General features: G+C 53.8%; 1 protein-coding gene across 1 annotated transcript in view; it reads left to right on the top strand.

The window, feature by feature from the left end:
- Window positions 1–23,531, top strand: part of ASTN2 (astrotactin 2) — a 360,290-nt gene that overhangs the window by 245,448 nt on the left and 91,311 nt on the right. The window contains exons 17-19 of the mRNA XM_075056199.1: window positions 8,216–8,481; window positions 21,489–21,622; window positions 22,785–22,933. Coding sequence (XP_074912300.1) covers window positions 8,216–8,481; window positions 21,489–21,622; window positions 22,785–22,933 — 549 coding nt within the window. The remainder of the gene's footprint in view (window positions 1–8,215; window positions 8,482–21,488; window positions 21,623–22,784; window positions 22,934–23,531) is intronic.

The following is a 23,531-nucleotide window of genomic DNA, read 5'->3' as shown; positions in this document are numbered from 1 at the left end:
TAAGGCCGGCCTGGGGCCGGAGCAGCCCTTTCCCCTTCCCCTTCCCCTTCCCTTTCCCTTTCCCCTTCCCCTTTCCTTCCCCCTGCCCTCCCCTCTGACAGGGTCCTGCACCTGTGTCGGGGTTTGCGTCACCTATCAAAAATTTCTTTCATAAACTGCGTTGGAGCAGCCTGTGGACTCCCAGGACAAAAAGGACTATTTTTAGGTAGAGCATAGCAAATGTAATCAGTTGATTGGGTGATGCGCATAAATATTGTCCGTGAATAGACAGGCAGCTGCAGTTGCTGTGCGAGGACTTGCTCAGGGCACGTCCTGGTTGACATTAATTCCCTTCCCACAGCGGCCTCCCTTCTGGCACCGGTGGCCGGCGGTCAGTCGGTGCGGCTGCCGTGGCGCAAGCGGGAAGTCGTGGGTTCATGGGGAATCGAGCAGTTGCAGGGTTTGCGTTTGATCAGGGGAGAGCTTGTGTTGCCCGGTCACTCGACTCATCTGCTCACGCCTGGGAGGTAGTAAAGGATGGCATCTCCATTACACCCACGCAGGGCTAATGACTGGGTCATTAATCATAGAATCATTCATTTCCCTCCTGCCTCGTCCCTCCTCCTCCTCGTCCCTCCAGCCTTTATTTCTGACCTCTCCCCCCGTCAGGCTCTCCCGGTAGCCGGAGGCAGGGGTTTAGCCGCTGGGCCGTGGCTCTGCTCTGCCCTCGTGTTTCTTGGTGTCGAGCTGGTGCAAGGGCCATCGGTAACGCGGGTCCCAGTTCCAGCCCGGCTTTGGCTCGGCCATCATGAGACTGCTTTAAAGATGGCAGAGAGACCAGTTTTACCGTGTCCCCGTGGGGCTGCACAGCAGATCAGGAAATGTCTGGGCTTGGGGCTTCATCTGTGGGAGCAGGTAGAAGCCCGCCCTGGGCAGGCAGGTCCCGGGGAACCATGTCCTTCACACACCAGCCGTGCCGTGGCTCCGGTGCTGCCAGCAGCACTGCAGATCCCAGCGGCATCCAGGCAGTATCCCAGGGTGGTCTGGCAGATTTTGTGAGGGCACCCACACCTGAAAGTGCATAGTGTGAAGAAAAAATAATGGTAGGAATATGGAAATAAGCTTTTAATGCATCCTGGGGAGAAAACAAAGGACTCTCTGGATTTGGTTAGAGGTGATAACGATGAGCCGATGATGTTACCCAGCACGTTGGAGTATGGGGACCCTGTGCCATGATGAGGATGGATGGGGAGGCTGTTCAGCCTGGGACCCCAGTCACCCTGACCCCCTGGCAGGGTGGCATGTCCCAAGGGGCCGCCCCACGCTGGTAGCCAGCCATCCAGCCAGCAGGGCTTGGTAAATCTCAGACATCCCATAGAAAATGGGATTTTCTGCATTGCATTGGAGCAGGGAGAGAGCCAGCTGCCGATATGGGTCTTACGCAGCAGCCCGTGGGGGGCAGCAGCAGCGATTTGGGGGGTCATGGAAACGTCCTTGCGGGGCCATAGTGGCTCGGAGGCAGGGGGGCGAGCACTGAGTTGCTGCCAGGGGTCGGATGAGCAGGGCAGGGCTTTGGTGGCTCTTCCCGGGGGCCAGTGCAAGCAGCAGGGTGGCAGTGGGGACCGTGCAGGGCTCTGCACAGTTAGTTCCTTTGATAAAGCGAGCTCACTGGTGATGCCTGCACCGTCCCCTTTTATAGAGGTTTATCAGTGGTCTCTCTAAAAGCTCTCTTGGCTTTTTTTTCTTAATACCACAGGCTTGCAAGTCTGTAAATATCTCATAAGAAGCTGAGGTTATCACAGAGTCTGTCTGTCCAACCTGTGGGCAGAGGGGATGGTCTGCCTCCGGATTCTCCCTGCCAGTACCTTCGGGATCAGTCCGAGGGCAGGGGGGCTCCCGCGGCCAGGCGGGGGTCACGCGTGCCGCTGAGCCACAAGCACCGCGGTGCGGCACTCTGGCCACTTCTTGCAGTTGGGTGTCAGGGCACTGAGAATCCGCAGGGTTCTGTGTTTAATTGAGTTAATCGGCTGGGAGCAGCCGTCAGAGCATCAGCAGGGAGAGGGGGTTTGCAGAGGGAGACTGCCGGGGGGGCAGAGGCAGGCAGGTAGCTGGCAGCGTGGGGCACTCTTGACATCGCGACGGGAGAAAAGGGGTCACAAACCATCCCGTTCGGGAGATCATCGTGTGTTGGCACTCAGGGATGTTACGCATTCGGGTTGCCGGACTCGTCTTTCCGAGGCGTGGGGCTCCCCGAAGGATGAGTCCCCGGGGGTCCCGGCGGAGGGGCTGTGGGGTGACAGCGACAGAGCGAGCGGTGGCAGGATGCCGGGCCCGAGAGCCATCCTCCCGCGGTGCCACGAGAGGGCAGCAGGTCCTCACGGACCGCGGCGGCCACAACTGCCCCACAGCCACGCCGTGGCAGGGCCCCACGCCGCCCCTCCAGCTGCTCGGGGAGGGGGGCTCGGCAGACGTGTCCCACGGGCGTGCGCCTGCGGTTGCTTGCAAGCCCCGGCGTGCACGCTGCTGGGGTCGGCGCTCGCATGCCGCGTCCCTCCCGGCCAGGCTGTAGTCATGCCTTCGCCCCGGCTTCCCACGCGGAATGCCATGCCGCGGGATGGCTGCGTTCCCCAAAAGACAGGTAGCGGTTCCTAGGTGAGCCCTACCTTGCCCCAGCCCACACGTGAGCCCCGGGGACGCGGGCGTTGCTGGCCGCTTGGTGGTTTGGCACAGCCGGCCTGAGCCGCCGCGGGTATGGCATTTGCGGGGCAGCAGCAGGGGCTGGTACCGCGCTTCTTGCACGCATGAATGCGCGTGACAGAGGGGCACGGCTGGATCCTGCGGACATTGCGCCTACACCTTCCTCGCAGCCCGAGCAGCGTTTGCCCATCACTAACAGTGGGCAGCATTAAATCTGTCCGGGCTCTTCACAGACCCGGTGGTTACTGCACGGGCAATATCTCACTGCAAGAGAAATTCCCAGGCAAACACACCTATTGATTTTCTTTCTAACTCCCTTTCAGTGGATTTGCCAACAAAAGGGGTATTATTCCACCAGGTAATAAATGGGCAGCCTGTGCCAGCAGATGTGTATTGGCTGTAAATCCCCACTGCCCTACCCGTGGTGGCACTAGCTCTGTCCAGCCAGAGTGTGGTGTAAAGGGGAGGTGGACCAGAATTACCTCTTCCTTGCGTGAAATCAAAACCCAAGTCCTAAATCAGGCCCAGCTGAGCAGCCTGTCGGTGTCGGTGGGGTTAACCTGCTGAGCCTGGAGGAATCCCTACCTGGGTCTGTTCCTGACATTCCCTCTACGGCTTCAGCTGGAGAGCCTTCTCCTCTCCTTGTTCCAAGCATTTCTGCTGTTGAAGAGCTACCACATCCTACCCCTGATGTGCTGCATTCTTGTGGTAAGTGGAGTGATTCCCAGTTTTGGAATGACTTGGGATCTTTTGGAAGAGGTGCTGTACAAAATGCTGGACCACTAGCAAACCCATCGTCTCCCAGGAGCTCTCAAGACAAAACAGCACTCCAATACAAAAGAATTAGGTATTATGCTTTTGTTACTGTTACAGTCATGGTGTTATCATGCTTCCCTCTTGTCCAAGCACTAGGAGGTGCTGCTGGTAATGCTGGAAGCATTCCCCCACATCTGCAACTGCTGCATCCCGAGCAGGGACCCCTGCGCGCTGTGCAGGCAGTCACCTCGTGCTGTGGGGTTATTAAATCCTGGTGGAGCACAGAGACAGAGCCAGGCACCCTGACAGGCGAGCGGTACCTCTGCACACTCTGTGCTGCTCATCCTCCCTTTCTTACGCAAGGCTTGACGCTTGGCGGAAGGCTGTTATTTTATTTGTTTTGTTATGTTGTTGGATTTTTTTTTAAATACATATTTCAGACAAACAAACAAACTAATAACTCCCACAAGTTGCCGTGATGCGTCAACCACATCCGCGGCGCTGTGCTTCCAAACAGATGTTGCCAGGATTCAACTGAGTCGCCAACAGCGTTAGCGAAAGCATGTTCAGATGCAAGGGCTGATAAGGAATCCCTCTATCGCTGCTGCTGCGCTGCAGCCCCTGCAGCCAAGCCTCATCCTCCTGCCAGAACGGGACGTTTGGAGCACCCTAGCAGCGGTCACCTGCAAAGCCCTTCCCTAGGAGTGAAGCAGAGGCTTTGCAAGAACAATCTGAGTGCCCTGGGAGATTCTCCAGTTCTGCACGGGGGTCATGCAATGTGGACCTGAACGCTATAGCTGGGTTTACTTGCTCTGGACTGGACCCACCTTGCAGTGAAGACAACAGGAGTGTTTCTGTTGGCTTCACTGGCAGCTGGAGATGGCATTGCAATGGTATGTTGCAGGGTCTGGTTCTGATTCTCTCCAATCCAACGGCAAAAGCTTCCTTTGACTTCATCAGGAATAGGGTTGGGCTGCCCGTATTTTTGTTCAAGAAGAAGCCAGTCAGCTCGGCCTCAGCACTGACGAACGCTGTACAGCAACTAGGTAATAAAAGCCAGACAGAGCCTCCAGGAACATGCGGGGTTTCTCCAGTTCACTGTCGGGTTTGCTGTAGGGAGAGCCGGCTGGCCCCCGAGCCCCCTCCTTGCATGCAGGCAGCTGAGCAGATAACCGAAACTCATCTCAGAGGTAGGAGAGAGGGAGGGAAACAGAGGGACCTCGATTCCTTCTCCCTGGGCTACAGTTGCAATGACAGGTCCAGGAACGAAGGAGTGTGTTTGGGGGGAAAATACCTCCCAGATCAGAATAACTCCTCTGTGAGATGCCGTGAGTTGTGGATGGGAAGAGGAAGAAGCACAGTCTCCGTCAAGGCAATCACCAGCTTTCTAGGGATGAGGCACCTGGAGCTGATGCTGCCCACCCCCTGAGCGAGCAGATGAGGAGCAGCAGTTCCTCCTCGCTGCCTCTCCCCGGCTCTGGAGGAGCTGGCTCGCAAGCAGGGTGTGCAGCTGGCATGCTCAGGTTTTAATAGCAGAAACGGGGTGATTATTTTTTAGGACTGTATTTAGGCCCCCAAAGCTTGTTCCACAAAAGCTACTAGGAATTGCTATCCAGTGCTGATGACTTCCAAGTGCTTGTCTGGATGAGAGCTGGCAATTTGGCAGTGAAGCCCGTCTCCCTCTGCTGAGCCACGTCCTATTTCATTTTCCTTCTTTGGAGTTGTACCCAGAGCCTTTTCAGTACAAGGGAACACCGTGGATCCTTTGCCAGCATGCTGAACCAGTAAGCTCGGCTAGAGTAACCCCTTACATCCCCAGGAAGTCAGTCTGCAAAGAAATCCTTTTCCCCAAAGTGACTGGGGCTTCAGCTGTTATAAAGAGGATTAAATGCAGACAGCCATTTCCACCTTACCTATGAAGTCTGCTCTGCTGGCAAGTCTACCATGAGTCACCAGGCTCCGTGGTTAATCTTCTGTGGCTGAGTGCATGGCTGCTATGGAAGTGGAGCTGCACTACTCACACAGTTTTCTGTCTTACTTTATTTGCAGACCTCTACGCTTTCCCCTGTGCAGCTCCATTTGATGACTGCTGCTCCTGAAATGGCTTTGCTCCATCTGGGTTTCCTTCAGGAGAAAGGGGGAACCCTCACTTTCATGCCAGTCCCTTTGGAGAGCTCTTGAAACCACCACCCCCTGCTACAGTGCCCTTTCCTGGGAGCGACGGGCAAAGAAGGTAGCGGGTGGTACAGGTTGTGTTGGACAAGCTCATGTTCGATTTCTTTACTTGCGAAAGGGACTGTGTTGTCAGGCTGAATGCTGAAGGATGCCTCTCCATGTCTAACCCACCATTTGCAGGGAATCCTTCCCCACGGTGAGGTTTCTGGTGGAGCACCGCTGCACGGAGCTTCATCTGTATTCCCAAACAGGGCAGCTAATGCAAACACTTGAATCTAAGCTCTTACAGCTGCATCAGTCAGGGGTGTCCCTCATCACGGGGCAATGCAGGGAGACTGGACAGTCTCCTGCAGCAGCGAATTCTTGCTCAGAGATTTGTTTTGCTCCTTACTTGTCTCGGCTTGCTCCTTGCAAACACTGACTGTAACTGAGGAGGACCAAGGGAGGTTGTTCTTCCTGCTTATTCATTCCGCTCCTTACCATTTGTTTGTACTCGAAGAACAACTGGGCACTGTGTGCACGTGCATCATGTGCCCTGTGCTTGAACACAGAGAGGACGGGTGACATGGGGGAAGAAGCACAGAGCAGATAGCTTGGAATGGAGCCTCCAACGAGGCATTCCCAGAGCAGTGCTCTAGCAGCTGGACCATGCTGCCCATCCAGCCTGGGCTGTCTCCAGGTCTTCTTGCAGGTGTTGGTGGAAGCCTATATGTGCGATTTGAACAATGATTTTCAGAAAGCCTTTTAGAATGGCTTGAAACTGTGTGCTACATCTCCAGACAAACCTTAGCTAAGTTTAGGCTAAGCCATAAGCCTGTGTTAAGGACACATTCAGACATTTAATGCTAGCGATCTATAATTCTTAGCTATAAAGCCAATAATTCAGGAAGGGAGGTTTGATATCCTATTGCCAATCATGAAGTAACTGATCCACTTTCTTTTCAGCTCTATTTTCATGCTCTCCCTTAAAGCATGGCTCCAAAACTTCCTTCCCTGTGGAGGATCTCTGAGATCACTGCTTCAGCTCTGGTGAAGAAGCTTTGCAGCCCAGAAGTGTCATTGTCATCTCCTTCTTTCTCTTCTACATGTAGTTTAGCAGCAATGTTAAAAAACCAAGAAAGTTACTTTTATCCAGAAGCAAGAAGAGGCTCCTAGTATCGCCTTGTAGCTTCTCTGTTTCTGAGCCACTCAGTTTATCATGGCTTCATGGCTTTCCCTTACGAGGCTTGAAATTGCCTGGAGCTGCTCTTCTAGAAAATAATCTCTCCAAGAACCAGCTCCAACTCTCATTTTCCATGTCTGCATACACCAGTGTCTCACTAGACATTGAGACATCTCCTCGCAGCCTTGTTTTAATTTATCTTAGCAACTGCCCCCCTTTTATTCTACTGAAAGACGGGTTGGTTGGAATTTGCTTGTTCTTCCCGTGACAGCTTTGATCCTGCTTGCAGAAGTGTTCCCTGACAGCCAGACAGCAGGGAAGGGCTGGCCCTAGCCTGGAGGGCCTCGGGAGTCATGAATGAATACTGTGTTTACTTGTATTTCTAATTGACTAGTGCCTTGCCAGATCAGCTTCATGTCACTGCAAGCTGAGGGCATTGAGACAATCCTTGTTCCTCTACAGCTCCTTCTTGGGACTGAGAAGTTGTTGCTGGAGGCAACAGCCACCCAGCTCATGGTCTCGGGAGCCTAGTTTGGGTGCAGGATGGAGAAAGGCTTTTCTTCTGTTGGTCTATCACCAGGTTATGAAAGTTGGGCCTGCCTTCTTGGATCAGCCCAAGGCGAGTGTCTATAGATAAAGAATTTAAATAGAAGCATACAGGACAAAGATGGGAGTCCTGTCTCCTTTGCTCAGGGTTATCACCAGGTGCGATACTTTCCTTGTCCTTAGTGAGCGTTTGGACCAAGGCAGAAGAAAGTAAGGCTCTCCAGGTCTATCGCCGTGTGCTTAAGACCACCAGGAAGTTTCACAGTGGGTTTCAAAGGCCTGAATATTTCCTGAAAGCAGAGTGTTGACAGCTTGATTTTGGTAACACCTCCATCTATTCCTTGCACGGTGAGTTTGTTCTGGTACCCACTTACCCCCTCTGCCAAGGGGCTTCATCCCACAATGTAGTCTCTTTGCAGCCTCCTTTGGGTCTGTCTCAGTGCCCTGGATAATGTGTCACCCGAAAGAGAGAGCTAAGAACCACAGGGATTAGAGAGGGCTGGCATTGGGGCAGGGGTGAGGGCACCCAGCTCTTAGACCTGGTCCCTTTGGAGAGGTTTCTCTTTGGTGGGGAAAACATACTTGGGAGGTTTTGTTTCATTTTGAAGTGCAGAAAGTGAATAGGCAAGTTACAAAAAAAGAAGGAGGAGAATAGTGTCAGTTCTGTCACTCTAGAAGTGCTTGTCTGGAAATGCTCACACTTTCTACCCAGTCCCAAGCAGTGACCTTCAAGTCCTGTTTTAATCCTTCTCTCCTTGACCTTTCTGGTTTCCTGCTCCCACCTGGCCTTCACCTTCAGCAGCTGCATTTATCCTCGCTGTGGCAAAGTTTGGGTTTGGGAAGATGACCGTGCTGAGATTTATTTAATGTTGTTTGGTTTCTTCCCTCTCCCTAAACCAGAAACAACTGAGCTTGGGAACAAGAAGGAGTTGAAATCCATGCCCTTCATCACCTATCTCTCAGGCCTGCTGACAGCACAGATGCTGTCTGATGACCACCTCATCTCAGGTGTGGAGATTCACTGCGAGGAGAAAGGGCGCTGCCCATCCACTTGCCATTTGTGCCGGCGCCCCGGCAAGGAGCAGCTCAGCCCTACGCCGGTTCTGCTGGAGATCAACCGAGTGGTGCCTCTGTACGCTCTGATCCAGGACAACGATACCAGGGAGGTGAGTGAGCCGGTGACGGACCAGCTCCACCACTATGATCCTTCCTTAGTCACCTCTCAAGTCTGCCTTCCTCAGTCTCTGCATAAATGTTGGGTTCCCCGGAGCGAGGCAGTGTTTTCGTGTGCGTGTTTGGTGGGGAACGCTTCAGGATGGTGTCAGCAATGGAGCTGGCAGATCCTGCTGCCCACCACCTACGGCCCTCGCAGACCTGTGTCTCCCTGCCTTCGGTACGGTGAAGGCAATGCTGTAAGCAGCCGGGGCCACAGTCATTCCTGGTGTCCACCCCCAGCAGACACCGGTGTGCAGGATGTGTCCTGCTTAGGGGTCTTAGGAGCCAGGCATCAGATCAGTCTTATGCTCCTGGCCCTGAGATCTCAGCTGTAGGTGTGCAAGGGGTGGCCAAAGCCCTGCAGGGCTCCAGCGTGGCTCTGCAAAGTGCCGGTGCAGAGGGAGGGAATAACCAGCCCCTTGGGACAGTCCCGCAGCCACAGGAGGTCACTGTTACTCCAGGAGGGACCAGCCAAGCTGGAGGTCACCGTTCCCTGGGGCTGGGCTCCTCTGCCTCCAGCAAAAACTTCAGTGTTAATCCTATGGAGTTTGAATTCCCACTTTCTTGGTTCGCTGCTGCCCCCCACCCCCCTCTGCAGCCCTCTAACCCCAGTCGCAAGTCCAAAAATGACAGACCTGCTTAAAGTCACTTATTAGCACTGAGCCTGCACTTGATTAAGATGCCTGGAGTGAGCCAGCATGCAGCAGCTGTGGGTGGAACGCACAGGGCTGCAGGTCGGGAAGCAATCCTAGCACATGGAGGTGTGACCACCAGGAATGATGCTTCATCCCCTTCCCAGATCCACGGGCGAAAGAGCCCCTGTGCTTCTCCTGGCACCCAAGTCCTTTATGGGGACTTGTCCCTCCTCACCTATTTCTTGATCTTGTTCCTGCTTTCCTGTCTATCAACCCTCCTGGTTCTTCCATGCGGCTGTGCCTGACTTCCATACCTTGGTTCCTCTTTCTTTCCAGCTCTTTTCCCAAACTCCCTTTCTCCCACTATTTTCTCATCCTGCATCCTTTCCCCACCTGTGCCTGCTCTTCCCGTTGGGCAATTCTTGTGTAGACATTGACCTGCCGTTATCAGCATGTCCAAGGCAGTGCTGGGATGGGGCATTACCAGTACAGGGAAAGTTGGTTTCCTTCAGACAAGAAAGATGTGCTTCCCACCAGCAATCTGCAAGAAGACAGTTCCTTTTGGGGTACGAGACGTAGGTTAGCCAGTGGGGAAGGGGTAACTGAAAGCAAGCAGAGCCCAGCAGGATCTGGGGGATCTCCACGGACCCTGCTCACCACCAGCTCCCCTTTCTAGCCCTGGGCCCAGGTGGCAATGCCACCCTGCCTCTCTGGCCCTGGCTGCAAGGTGCCCTCCTCCTCCTCGCCTCTCCCCCCAGCCCTGCCAACGCTGCCTGCCCTGCCAGGCTTTCTCGGGGCGCCTCCTTGTCCTGGGGAGCTGGAGCCTGTGTTTCACCAGCAGCAGCCTCCTTCCCTCCCTCCCCTGGCTCATGCAGAGGGCTGGCCCCATCAGCTGCAGCTGGAGGACAGCCCGCATTGTGCTTTCTGCTGAGGCGCTGGGAAAACCAGCAAACAAACATGCAAACAAACAAAAACCCAATGAAGCAACCGAACAAGAGAAGCCTCAGCCGTCTTCCAGATGGCTGCGTTTGATGCATCCCTCCTCCTCCTCCTCCTCCTTCCACCTGCTCACCCAGAGGTGGAGGGACACCCCCCAGGGATTCTGTCTGTGCAAGGGTGCCGTGTGTGACTCTGCTCCCCCTTCACCCCAGGGTGCTCTCGGTCAGCGGTGCTGGGGTTAGAGGTGGCAGGGCAAGAGATTTGGGCGGCTGCAGGACGGAGGATGCTCCTGGACCAGGTGCTAAGGGGACACCGGGAGCTGGCAGCGAGCAGCGTGTGCCAGGACAGGTCACCTTGTGCCATCCAGAGCGGAGGGTCCTGGGGTGGGGAGCAGGTTGGTGCACACTGTCCTCTCTGACCCCCCACACACACAGACACAGACAGCGGGACTGGGTCTCATTGTTTTGGCTGTGGGCTTCTCTTGATGGCAGGCCCTCTTATCCCCCGTGTCCCTGCAGCCCATCCAAGGCCATCCCCACCCTTGCCACAGCAGGACGCAGGGAATGCTTTTGGCCTTCCCTGTCCCTCCTCTTTCCAGGCCGTTCCCCTTCCCTCAGCCTGAATCCCTTGTCTTGCATCAGCTCCAGCACTTCCCTTTCCCCTTCTTGCTCACTTCTTAAACCTTCATCTAATCTGCTGTCCTGCTCCCTCCATCCTTTCCTCCCCAACTTGCTTCTCACCCTTCTCTCCATCAGCCTCTCTCCTCCAGGATATTTCTCTCCCTCTCCTCTCCCTGCTGCCCTTCGGCTCCGCGGGCAGGGACGAGTCCCAGTGCCTGGGGGCTGTAATCCGCCGCTGCCGGAGGGGCTCGCTGCCACCACGGCACAAACCTCGGCTCTCGGCACTGGGCCTGGGCTGGGCAAAGCCGTACCTGCCTCTCTGGAGGAGATGGAGCTGGCGGTAGCCATGCCCATGCCCTAGAGAGGACGGTTTGGTGCGGGGTTAGCGCTGCCTGTGTGAGAACGTGCCCCCACGCCTCCCGTGGTGTTGCGAGCTCAGGGACGAGGGATGCCTGCAGGGACATGACCTTCCCCGTGAGCGGGAAGGGAGAGTGAGCGCGAAAGGGAAAGGGGTCTGTGGGTGGTGGGAAGCTGCCACCACCACGGAGGCATTGCCCTGTCACCGAGACCCAGCGGTGTGCCCTGGTCCACTGTGAGCGTGCTGGAAAGCCGCCGGTTTAAACCACTACCTTGCTCTGCGCACAGGGCTAGGCTCCCAAAGGGCAGGTGCTGTCAGGAGCATCTCATGTACAGTCTGGATGATGAAATGTCCTTTTTCGGCATCAAGCAGAAGGCTGGGGAGGGTCCCAGGCACTAGCAGAGTGGTGTTTGCCTGTGGCATAAATGAGGTTTGCAGATGCCTGGGCTGAGGCAAGTCCTGCACCTCTGAGCACAGCATCCACAGCTGAGCACTCCCCTGCCTGCTTTTCCCCGTTCAGGTGGATAATACTCAATCGATACAGCAAATGCTGATCTTATGGGAACTGCAAGCAGATCCCAATTCCCCCATAGTATTAAAAAAACAATAATTGTAAACAGTGAAGATCCTTCTCTTTGCATATTTGTCCACATAGATAAATATATATGTGTATAGAGAGAAAGCAGGGTCATTAATAAGGTGGATACTAACTTCTGTAAAGTTTGCTGAAAGTTTTCCCATATAAGCCTAGCAGCAGAGATGAGGCAAGACACAGGTAAAGACATTTTGCCCATTTCAGTATATGCCATTTTTTAGGTAGGTTTTTCTTTTCATTTGCCTCAGTGCAGTGAGTTATGCACTCTTTAAAATTTACAACCACTGCACAGTACAAGGCCATGTTCTTGGTTGCTGATGACCTTGCCAGACTCTTAAGTGCTGGGGGGGTTTAAGTTTCCACGCTGGGTGTCTGCCTTGGGCTGATTTGTAATTTTTCTATGTGTGCATGTTTGATTTTAGCTAAAACTGACCATTTCCAAGAGGGAGATTAGGTGAAAATATATTGCTTTGCCCATGTTAAATAAGCTGGAAAACTCTTTTATTTCTATGTCATTGGGATCTGCTGTTTCCTTCTTGCTTTGAAGCAAGGGCTTGGAATTTAGAAGGTCTCCAGGAGTCAGGTTTTGCCTTTTGCTGCCCAGGGAGCATTTGTCCAGAGACATTTGTGCTGTGGGCTTAAGGAAACTCTCAGCTGTGTGTGATCAGCAGGGGTTTGGTCAGTCTCCCCAGTCCTGCTCAAGCATCGCTCCTGCTCCCAGCAGCAGGGAGGAACAGTGTTATCAGTTATTGATGGCCTCTCTTTTCCTTCTTGCATACAATCAAAATACGTATTGAGCCCCTGCTAGGAGGTGTTTCTGTTTCCCCCTTTGGTTTAATGGCATTGGTCAGGGAACTTGTGTGGTCGCTGATAGCTGCAACCTGGCTGGGGACTTTGGCAGTGCTGGGCAAGGAGCTTGCCAGGGTCAAGAAAATGTGTTTGAAAGTCCAAGCACCTTTTGAAGGGTTTTGTTGAATGGCTTTTTCCTAGCCATCATGGCTGGTGTGGCTGCGCATGGAAGATGTCACAGAGGAAGGACTTTGCTGGAACAGAGGCAATGCTGGAGTCCTCTTTCCACTGGTCCCGGTCAGCTGGTGAGATTAAACTACTCCACGTAGGTTTATATCACCATTGCTGTTATAGCTCCATTGCTCTTCAGTCTAAATGCTCACAACATGAGTTCAAAAGATATAAAGAGACAGAGAAGCTGGGACCTTGGCAGTGACTTCTCTGGATGTCTCTAGAACCTGTGTCGTGTTTTGATCAATGCCGTCTGCCCACATCTCTTTTCTCCTTCGTTTGTGCTCTGCAGCAGTGCAGACACCAGAGTGGTCCCTCCGTTGTCATGTCCAGATGAAGCTGGAGGAGACTCTCCACTGCAGGACTGTGGAAGAAGCCTCCACCAGCGTCAGTGGCTGGCCAGGCCCAACAGCAAAGAGCTTCTATCCATCGTGGGGCTTTCTGCTGGCAAAATGCCCCTGATACCTGAAGGGCATGATGCTGTTGAGTGTGCACGTGATGGGAGAGAAGAGAGACGTGGTGACCCTGGCTGGTTTCCCTCTAGTGAACATCCTGGAGCCAAAGGAGGGGAGAGCCACATGTCACCCCAGCGAGAGTGCCAGGCTGTGGTGGCCTTCCTCCTCCACCATCAATGTATTCCTGCCTGTTCTTACTCCATGGAAGGGGCAACATACTTCTTACTGCCCAGCATAGCCCTGAAGTCCAAGAGGCATGGGCCTCTTGAGAGAGCGAGACCCCCGGTTTGCATATTCTGCAAACCTTCACGTCCCCTGACTGGGCTGCAGAAAGGCAAGCCAGGCAACTAACCCTGAGAGGCACTGGGAGGAGCAGGGATGCCCAGCTTCCCCCATCCCTCCCACTGCCAGCACTGGCCCGGGGAGTGGCACCAAGACCTGGAAGATGCGGTGCGCCCAGGAGCACCTTTGATGGGGATGCACGTGTGTGTGGCCGGAGCCACAGGGCAGCCGTGGCCAGCGGTGGGGAGGAAAGGGGCAGGCATGTTCAGCAGCGTGGTCCCTCCTGTTTGTGGTCTGTTCCTTTCCCAAAAAAATCCCCGAAACAAACACAAAGCTGCTCCTGCGGAGCGGCTTGGCCAGCTGCAGAAGTGCTTAGAGGGTGGTGTGGCGGGGGGGGCTCAGGGAAGGGGGGCAGGAGAGATCAGTCTTGCTTCTAGTGGGAAATGGACTCAAACCCCTGTTGTTTGTATTTAAGGAGACAAATGGATGTGGAGCCTGGGTTTTTAAAAGACCCCTAGGACCTTGATTTAATTCGAAAATGGAGTAATCTCAGCATTTGCCTGCAGCCACGGCCTCCTCGCAGCAAACGCGACCCAGCCTGCGGTGTGGAGGCTCGCTGGGGGGCACATCCCCACGCAGCCGGCCCCGTCGGCCTCAGCAGGAGCCTGGCGTGTGGCTGGGACCCTGGCAGGGCTCTCCTCGAGAGCTGCTTCACTGCCTGTGCATGGACCACAGTTGTGCTTGTGCCAGCAGTGCCTGCACGCCAGGGGCCTGCAGAACCCCTGTGGGGTCACCGGTTGGGACGGCAGCTCTTGAGGTTGGAGCAAAATTCACCATCGCTCCTTCCCCCCCCTCGCCTGTGAGCACCCGCTGGCCCCAAAGAGCCATCTCTTGCTGAGCAGAGCACGGCCACCGCTCACCACTTCAGTGTCCCCAGGCTGGCAGGGTGGCCTCGGCCAGGGAGTGAGGACCAGGGGAGCTGCATGCAGCGAGCGTGCCCACCCCATGCTTGTGTCCCCAGGGAATACTGTGCTGGCTCCAGAGACTGCCCGAGCCCAGCCAGACAGGCAGCTGAGTTATCACGGACCAGAAGGCAAGCAGGGGCAAAGAAAGGGGAAAGCACCTCTTTCATCCATCCCATCCTTTAAACTAATTACTCTCAGCTCACTCTGAGGATGCACTGATGATGATGGAGCACATGTCCTTCCTCCCGCTGGAGCAGGCTACCTGCTCACGCAGGCGATGGTAAAGTGGTGGTGGTGGGGTTTCACAGGGAGCTGCACAAACTGGTGTTGCTTTTCCTCCTGGGTCCAGCTGATCTCTGCCCTTGCTGCTCACGTGCTCCGATAGCTGTATTTCAGGAGAAGTCCAAAAAGTGTAGCTGGTTTTGATGTCTTCTGTTGGTGGTTCGTGGTCAGGTCTTGGGATCGAGGTTGTCTTGCGCCCACTGTTGTAAGGCACAGTGTGATGGAGCTGTGTACTTGGCTGTGTACTTGGAGCCCTTCTATGCATTTACACCAACCCTGAATTACCAGGATGCATGGTCTAAAGGGCGCACAATGGGGTGAAACACGTCCATCGTACCTCCATTGCCACCTGTCCGTCAGGGCGGTGGGGAGCCCACCCTCGTTTGTGCAGACTGGGCTCTCCGTTGTGGCTCTCCAGCCCCTGGGCAAGGAGCTGGAGTATCCAAGTGTATCACTGCTGCTGTGACACCCCCCCCTCCCCACTTTGGTGTTGACATTGCCCTCAAAGGGCAGAGCAGATGAAAAAGCATACCTGAGAAATCCAGTACCCCGAGACCCCATGTTCCCACAGCAGGAGATTGCCTTGTCGGATATCATCAGGCTCTGCTGCTGGCTTTGAAATCATGACTGTGCCTTGGAGAGGGTCCCTTGACTCCGTCAGGTAAACGTTGTCTGTGCGGCCATCCCGGTTCAGACCACAGGGAAGCAAACCTCTGTAAGTGGAGACCAGAGACGTGCCTGGAGGAGATTGGTTCTAGGCTTGAGCAGGACTAGGAGAAACATGAGCCTGAGGAGGAGGGACAGAGGGGTTGAGGCAGAGGCTGCAGAATTCAAATTGGGACTCATTTCTCAGGGAAGAGTTTGGCCGTACCCCTTGAATCCCATTCAGGAGGGCAGGTATCTGGGCCCGTCCCATTGCCCTGTGTCTCAGGGCTGGTTCTCCTGATGTCCTCTGCCCATCTGGGCCTGGCAGGAGGAGGGTGAGGTTTTGCAGGATGCTATGGGGACAGGGTGAGAGGTGTCCCCGAGGCCATGGGCTCACTTTGGCCCCCATATAGGACCCAATGGCAGAGCTGCTGGAGGACGACGATCCTCCCTGCACATACACAGCTTCCCTGAAGCAGCCCCTGAAGGTGTGGAACCAGTGCCAGTGATTTTTTTTTTTGCACCACCAAAGCAGAAAGGAAGCCAGGGCGAATGGGGACAGCATTTGTATTGTTGAGGTGATTTTTTTTAATTTTTTTTTTTAAGTCTGGGGTGTGGGGCTTTTTATTTGTTTTTGCTTTGTTTTAATATCTGCTAATTGGCCCTTGTCCTCCTCCTCGCACATTTAAGCATCCTGCTGCAGCTCTAGCCCACATCCGACTCGCGTTACCGGGGGAAGAACAGCCGCATTGTAACTGCCCTGATCGTGCTATAATGGGGAGCTTTGTAGCCGAGGTGTGAAAGCGGAGCCGGCTCCCCAGGACAGGACTCTCGCTGCAGCGCAAAGGCTTTTATTTCCCCTGCTGCCAGGTTTTACAGTGTCCTCTGCTGCTCCCTCAGATCCCATAAATAACAGAAACCAGGATGCTGCCCACCCTGGGTCCCTTCCAGCACCCTGACCTTTCCAGCAAGCCGCTGATGTGCCTTCCCAGGATGAAGTGCTGGTGATCCCGCTCCCCAGGGACAGGCAGCCGGAGGCAGGGAGGGTGTGAGCAGCACAAGATGAGATCACCTGCCAACAGCAGTAGGGAAACTTCATCCTCCTTTGCTGTGAACCTGGAGCAGACTTTCAGACGCGAACCGTGTGATCCTGGAAAGAGTCTCTGGCCTGGGAAATCCTTAGTTTTTCTCCTCCTTTCCCCCCCCCCCCCTTCCAGAGATGTCTAGAATAAGGAGCAGTGTTTTATCTCCTGTGAACAGCATTGAGCATCACTGTAAGGGCATGGAAAGCTTTTCTTCCAGCCACCCTATCATCATGGTAGCATCCCATTCAGGCTGTGAAATCCTTGCTTGAGCCTACATCTCATAGTCTTCTTTCCCTTGACGAACAGTCAGTATCGCTATTGCTGTTTACAGACTGCTTGGAGCACGGCAGTGTCCGGGAGCTCTGGTCAGTGGCCTGGCTGTGTCAGGCACTGTACGGGGCGGCATCGCTGGGTGATTGGATTTGCTGGTAGGTGGGACACGGCTGCACCTCTCCAGGCAGCCCTCTGCCTCCTCCAGTGGCACCTGCCTGCACACGAGGGAAGGTGGTGGTGGTGGTGGGCAGGCACCGTCTCCATCCTGCAAACAGGAAGGCACAAAATGTCTCCATTGGCTGCTGTGTCCCTGGACATAGGGCTGAGCGTGTCTGCTGCCACGACCCAGCCTGCTTCCACTCTTTCCTTGCCTTGTACATTGAGAAGAACAAGCAAACAAAGACCAGGGACACCAGTGCAAACCCCAAAATGTATGAAATTTCCAGCTTCTAGATCATCTCCACTATCTCCAGCACATCTCTGTCCAGCCTACATGCTCATTTGTGGTGTTTTCTTTTTATCTTCTTGTATTTCCTTTTGAATTTTTCCAGAAACTGAGGTGTGCATACCAACCACAAAAAAACCCTAGACTCAAAGAAACAATTGAGCCAGATTTTCATACCGCTGTTGGCCATAGAGACCACATATTCACAGATATGCACCCAACACATGCCCTTTCCAGTATCCCATTTGGAAACACCAGCCCCTGTGGTGCATGCTGAGTCCTGCAAATGCTGTTTCCTTCAGATCCTATAATTTACATCTCCAGGGATGTCAACAGAAAACCCATGGTCAGAAATAACTTAATGCTTCTCCTTCCATCAGCCAGGTCTAACAGAGGACAAAGGAAATGGTCTTCTATATTCTGTTGCAGAGCGTCTAAGCTATAAAATGGGGCCAAATGGCCTCCCCCGAGCACAAATAACAACAGGAGAAAGATCCATATGCAATCGAGTGTAGGATAAATGTGCTTAGCTGATCATTCGTTTCCCTAATATTTTTTTTATGAATAGGCTTAACTTATGGTAAGATGGGACTTTATGGTCCTGTAAGTCTTGCTTGTGTCAAAACAAATGAACTAGCCATCCTATGGGGGAACTATCAATCCAATATATGTGTGTGTATGGGTGTGGGGAGTCAGACCTATTATACCTTTAAGAGCAAATTAGATGCTGTTCCTATGATTCATAATGCTATATATCTAATGGCATGACTCGTCATCTAGAAAATAAACGTTTCGAGCCAGTTTCTCATCTCATAAATTTCCCCTCTGGCACTGAAGGACATAAACTAAATGGGCTGACTCACAGGGAAACAATACAATTTGGATACTTTTAAATGAAAGATAAAATTGCCTAAGGGCACAGAGGGGCGTTGAGATCCTGGGGAGTGGTTGGCAAGCGCAGGATGGTGCGTGGGGGCCACTCTGCCATCCCCAGCAAGCAGGGCTGCTCCTGGGAAGCCCTTCACGCTTGCAGAGCCTGTTGGGTTTTCCCAGCTTGGTGTGACCACCATGGTGAAGCATCCGATGCAGAGATGGTCATGGTGGAGATGGTCTTCTTGTTGTATGTGCTTGTCTCCTGGCAGGGAGGAAAGTGTTTGCTGCACGTTTCCAAGCATGGCAGCAGGAAAGGACAGGAGATGTGGAGGTGCCCACTCCAAGGCAGGAAGGCAAGGTGGTCCTCAGCCACCATAGTCCAGGGAGGTCCCTGTGCATTCCCACCTGGAGCTCTCCCAAAGGCTGCAGCTGCCCATGGGATGGGTCTCAGCACCTTCACTGCATCCTTTGCCTGTTGCTCTTGGTCTTCCTGTGCCTTTGGGCTCCTGGTTTGGGTGGCAGCTGCCATTCCCCTGGGTTTGAGTGAGCAGTGCCATACCTCCTGGGCTACGCTGTCAGAAGGAGAAAGGGAAGGAAAGGTTTTCACATGGTTGCCACTTGTGGAGAGGCATGTGCTTGCAATGTGCCTTTGGACCTGGGCTGGTGAAAGCTATCGCCTTTGCAGGGGAGGGCAACTTCAAGTGCTGATCTCTGCCAGGGCCTGAGAGCAGCCTCTGCCACTGCAACCAGACCCTGGAGCAGGCTGGGGGAGCTGAGGGAAGGAACGGTGGGCTCTGTGAGAGCTACAGCAAAAGCTGTACCTGGCTTCAGGACTAAGAAGACCACAGAGACCCTCCATTTGTCCTGAAGTTTCTGTGGAGCAACTGCGTGTCTCCACAGAGCAGGCTGGTGTCCCCACAGAGGGTTTTAGAGCCTCCTAAAGCGATGGTGAATATCCCCGTGCAGGGAGCTTCATCCTTTCTTCCTGCATGATCTTAACCGTTCCCCCCATTGGTTTGTTCTTGCCACTTCCCCACCCTTCGACACACACTCCCCGGCACCGATGGGAAAATCCTGGAACCACTGGCTCGAAATCCCATTGGAAAGTGAGAGAAGGTGAGTTCTGGCTGCCTGGCCGCCCCAGCCTGGCCCTGACGTCAGCCGGCTGCTGGAAATCGGAGGGAGGCAGCAGCCAGCACCGGGGGCTAGCCACGCTCCGAGTAACCCGGTTAGTGCGCGTAGGTGTGCTCGCCTTAATGAGTGCAATTGAAGGACGCATCGATTAGCTAACCTCGTTTGTGTGAAGGTTGACACAAGGCAGATGATGGCTGGGTACCCGCAGGATCTAATTAAAATGTATGTGAGGCTGGGCAGGCAGAGCAGAGGGGATTGCTCATCCAGCCTTGCACTTACCAGCAGAAAAAAGAAAATAGAAGGAAGGAATTGACTATTGGATTTGGCTAAAGGGCATGGATGGAGTGGGGGGGATTTCTTCCCTGGGTTGGGGATGTGCAGGGAGGATCTGGGTTAGGGGCCAGGGAGGGAGCATGCAGAGCGGCGGGGCTCGGGGCTGGGAACGCAGTGACAGCGGAGCGGTGCCGTCAGTGTGACAGTTCAGCTCTTCCAAAATCTGCCATCACCCGCATCTCTGTGCATACATGTACCACAACATATGTATTTATCCTGCTTCCTAGGGAGAGCATACACTTCCCCATCCATCTACATGCATCATTTTCTGTTTCTATCCTGCACAGATGCGCTGCTCTCTACAGAATTGTATCTGCACCCATTTATTCCATGTGTCAGATAAACTCCTCTCTGTCTTCCCTGCTCTCCAATTACTTTGCGATGCTGTTTCCAGCCCAGGGCTTCAATTACATTCTAAAGAACAAAGTAAAATAACGTCACATTTTCTCTCTTTCACATGTTTTTTCCTTCCTTCCTTCCCCCCCCCCCCCTTCTGGAACAGTCCCATTTTATAAATGCCTGGAAGCAGAAAATGTTTCAGACGCGAGAGCCTCGAGGCGCCTCGTTAAAGGCGCTCGAGGTGTTTGGGGAGAGCGACAAAACCCCGGACAATGGGAGCCCTGACGTCAGGCTCTATTTATACCTCCTCTTTTCAGAAACCTCGCCGGGATGGCGCTTTTCCTAGAGTTTTCTGCTAAATGCCGCAGCCGCTGGAGCTGTACCTGTCCTCCTCAAAGGGCACGTTTTTATCTTTAAGGCGTAACCTGGCAGTGCGGACGATATCGCCAGGGCCAGGCATCCGCAGGCGGCTTTGAATGGGCGGAATAGTGCTGCTGCGAGCTGGGCTGCACGGAGGCTGGCAGCTTGGCTGCTGTACGTGGATGAGGACCTGTGAAGGCGTTTCAACCCCAAAATGTGCCTTTTAAAAGGTCAAAAGCATTACAAAGAGGTTTGTTTTAGTGGATGAAGTTTTGGTGTTACAATTATTCTAGCAGGGCGTTGTGGCTTCACAGGGTCAGGTTGAATGTTGGCCATGTTTGTGTGCGGGGAGAGACGCTGTTTAATTAGGCGCGACAGGCAAAGGGTGGCAGGAGAAACCACCGTAAATCCCTGCCGTCTGAACTACAGCAGGGTACCGTGCAAGAGATGCCCCATCCTGCAGCGTGGGGACTGACACCGAGTGCCCCGAGCTGCGGAATGAGCACAGGGAAGACACCACAGGGTTAGACCTGGAGGGCTTTGGGAATTCAGTCAAAAGTGTTTCAGCCCCAGATCCCAGCAGATGTACAGCTATTGTTCTGGGGATACATTGGCATCATTAGGAGCCGTCAAGAGGGCTCCTGGTCAGGCTGGGGACAGCTTGCAGCGGGGAGACTGCCTGGCTGGGGAACACCCTGCAAGTATTTTACAGGATTTTATTTTTTTCTTCCAGATACTGCTATTTTGCTTGTATTCCTTATGCAAGTGAATAAAGCAGCAGTTTGCTTGCAGGAGGGCAGCTCTTGTGAATAACAAACCTATGAGGAGGATGGAAGAAGTCTCTGTTGTTGGGGATGTAGGAATTACTTTATTCTTTGTGGGGACAGAAACAGCAACAGGATGGGCACGTGGAAGAGTTTCATTGTGCACAGCAGCAGTGTAAAGGTACCCCACGTATGATGTCCAGTGTCACAAACGGGCTTACATTTGTGTTTCTTCAGGCAGCCCAGTCCTCCATCACAGGAGATCCCCTCTGTAGGATCGTGCAGACACTCCCCGTCCCCACACCAAAAGCAGCGCCCAGGGATGAACCAGCATTGCTCGATATGTGGGAGCTAAAGCACAGGAAGGTGAAGGGACTTGCCCAGGGCCATGCAGAGAGTCTGTGGCAGAGCTGGGGAGGACACCCCCACCTCTTATTTCCCGCTCCCGGAGCTCTGCACACACCCTCCCCGATGCTCAGCACCACGTGGCCAAGCCGCTGGCTGGATTTCACTGAGTCTTTAGCACACGTGTTCACGCTTTTTGTTCTCACATCAGGCTTTCAAGGGAGCCCTGATGAGCTCATACTGGTGCTCGGGGAAAGGCGATGTTATTGAAGACTGGTGCAGGTGTGACCTCAACGCCTTCGATGAGAATGGACTCCCGAACTGCAGCCCTCTCCCTCCGCCTGTGTATGTATCAGTGCGAGCCCCTCCCGCGGGTCACGGCCCCCGGCACCAGCCCCTTTCCCACAGCCTTGGCCCATGGGCACCTCCTTCCTCTCACCTTTGAGCCCCAGGGCTGCAGTCCAGCACTCTTCACTGTGTGACTGATGCCTTTAGGATATCCTGGCTCCGGCTGTGGCCCTGGAAGGTCTCCTTATAGATTTTCATCACCTGATTAGCAGGGCTTGTAGAATGGGATTTCAAATGCTGAAAGAAATGGAATTACGGTGCAATTCATTGTGCCTTGTCAGAGCAAGAGCGAATCAGGAGCAAACTGATGGGGAATTAGCTGAGAAAGCAGGAAGACTGGCTCCAGTGAGCCACAAGGAGCAGAACACCTTCTTAGTGAGCCAGTATCCTTGGAGGGGATTCATTTCCCATCCTGAGTTCCATAAACACACTCATACCTTTGAAGCCGGACTCTCCATAGTCCTGTACTCATTTACCCTGGTGCAAAGAGAGCAGACACCTTTTCACTAGCACAGCCAGGAGCACAAAGCTGCTCTGCCTTCACCCCTACCCACACGGTCTCTGATCCAGGCAGGAGCTCCTGCACAGCTGCCCTGCTTTGGCTTTTGCTCACACCCATCAGAGGCTTGCTCATTTGCAGCTGGGTAAATTGAGAGCCACACCTGCCCCTTCTCTCCCTCCCACCCTTCCTTGCTTTTGCTTGCTGGTGATGCAGACTGGATCCTCCCCTCCTGTAGACTCAGCTCCTCTGGGTTGCATGAAGGTTAAGCTGCATCCTCCCATTCTCTTTTGCTCCTGGGCAGCTGGTCCTTGATTCCCCATTGGGCTGCTGAAGTTCAGCAGTTCTTGCAGGAGATGAAGGCTCCTTTAGACAGGATATTTGGGGTTGCGCGGTTGCAGTTGCATGACTTAGGCTTCTGGGAGCAGGGGGAGGTAAGGACACACATTGCAGTAGGCTGGACCCAACTGGTCTTCAACTGGAAGTTCTTCTGTACTTGCCTACCTGCTCTCCCCTTGTGCCCCCTGTCCTTGTGGGTCTGTGTGCACATCCCTGTGTATGAGTGTGAGCCCTGCCTGGGGTCGTGCTGTTGTAGAGGTGGATTCCTCCCCAGAAAGGGAGCTGATGTCTTATTTGGTTTCTTTCCTGTCTCCTGCCCAGCCTGCGGCTCTCCCCCAACGTGGAGCCCTCCAGCACCGTGGTCTCTCTGGAGTGGCTGGATGTGCAGCCTGCCATTGGGACGAAGGTGTCTGACTATGTCCTGCAGCACAAGAAGGTGGATGAATACACGGACACAGACCTCTACACAGGTGGGTGCAGCTGCTGAGAGCAAGCTCCTCTTGGTGCAGAGGGTGCACGGTGATGCATCCTGTGCCTGGCCTGGCTGGGAGCTGCTGGTTTTGTGGGGAACGGTGCATAGAGCCAAGGTGTTATATGAGGTATCAAAACCACTCCATTCAGGAGAGGTTTCTGAAGGCTTCTGCAGGCATGGGTATTTGAGGGGAAGGGGAAATACAAAAATGCAGCATGGCAGAAGGAAATTACTTGCTCTTTTTGGGTAGGAGAGCTGTGAGTTGGAGTTTTTGACTGAAGCATCTGTTTGATCTGATCAGTCTGAAATGCTGCAGGATGGTGGGTGTGGGAGGAAGGTCAGCCCTCAACAACTCAAGGGCTTTACTGGTCTGTTAGAGTGAGTACTGCATTGCACGCTGGCCTTTGAAAGGACACTTTTATGTTGCCTTGCATACCTATCAAAGTAACTCAAAGCCTGCAATATTTAGGGAGATCATTTAAGCAGCACAAAAGTTTTCAAGGGGAACCTGAAACTTCCCTGCGTTGGAGTTTGGTTCCCAGCTCAGGCTTGGACTGAGCGCTCTGTGCCTTGCAAAGGCTTTGTCAGCAATTCAA

This window comes from Buteo buteo, chromosome 23 (genome assembly GCF_964188355.1).
Source record: "Buteo buteo chromosome 23, bButBut1.hap1.1, whole genome shotgun sequence".
Classification (NCBI taxonomy): Eukaryota; Metazoa; Chordata; class Aves; order Accipitriformes; family Accipitridae; genus Buteo; species Buteo buteo.
This window is presented reverse-complemented; position numbering and strand designations above follow the sequence as displayed.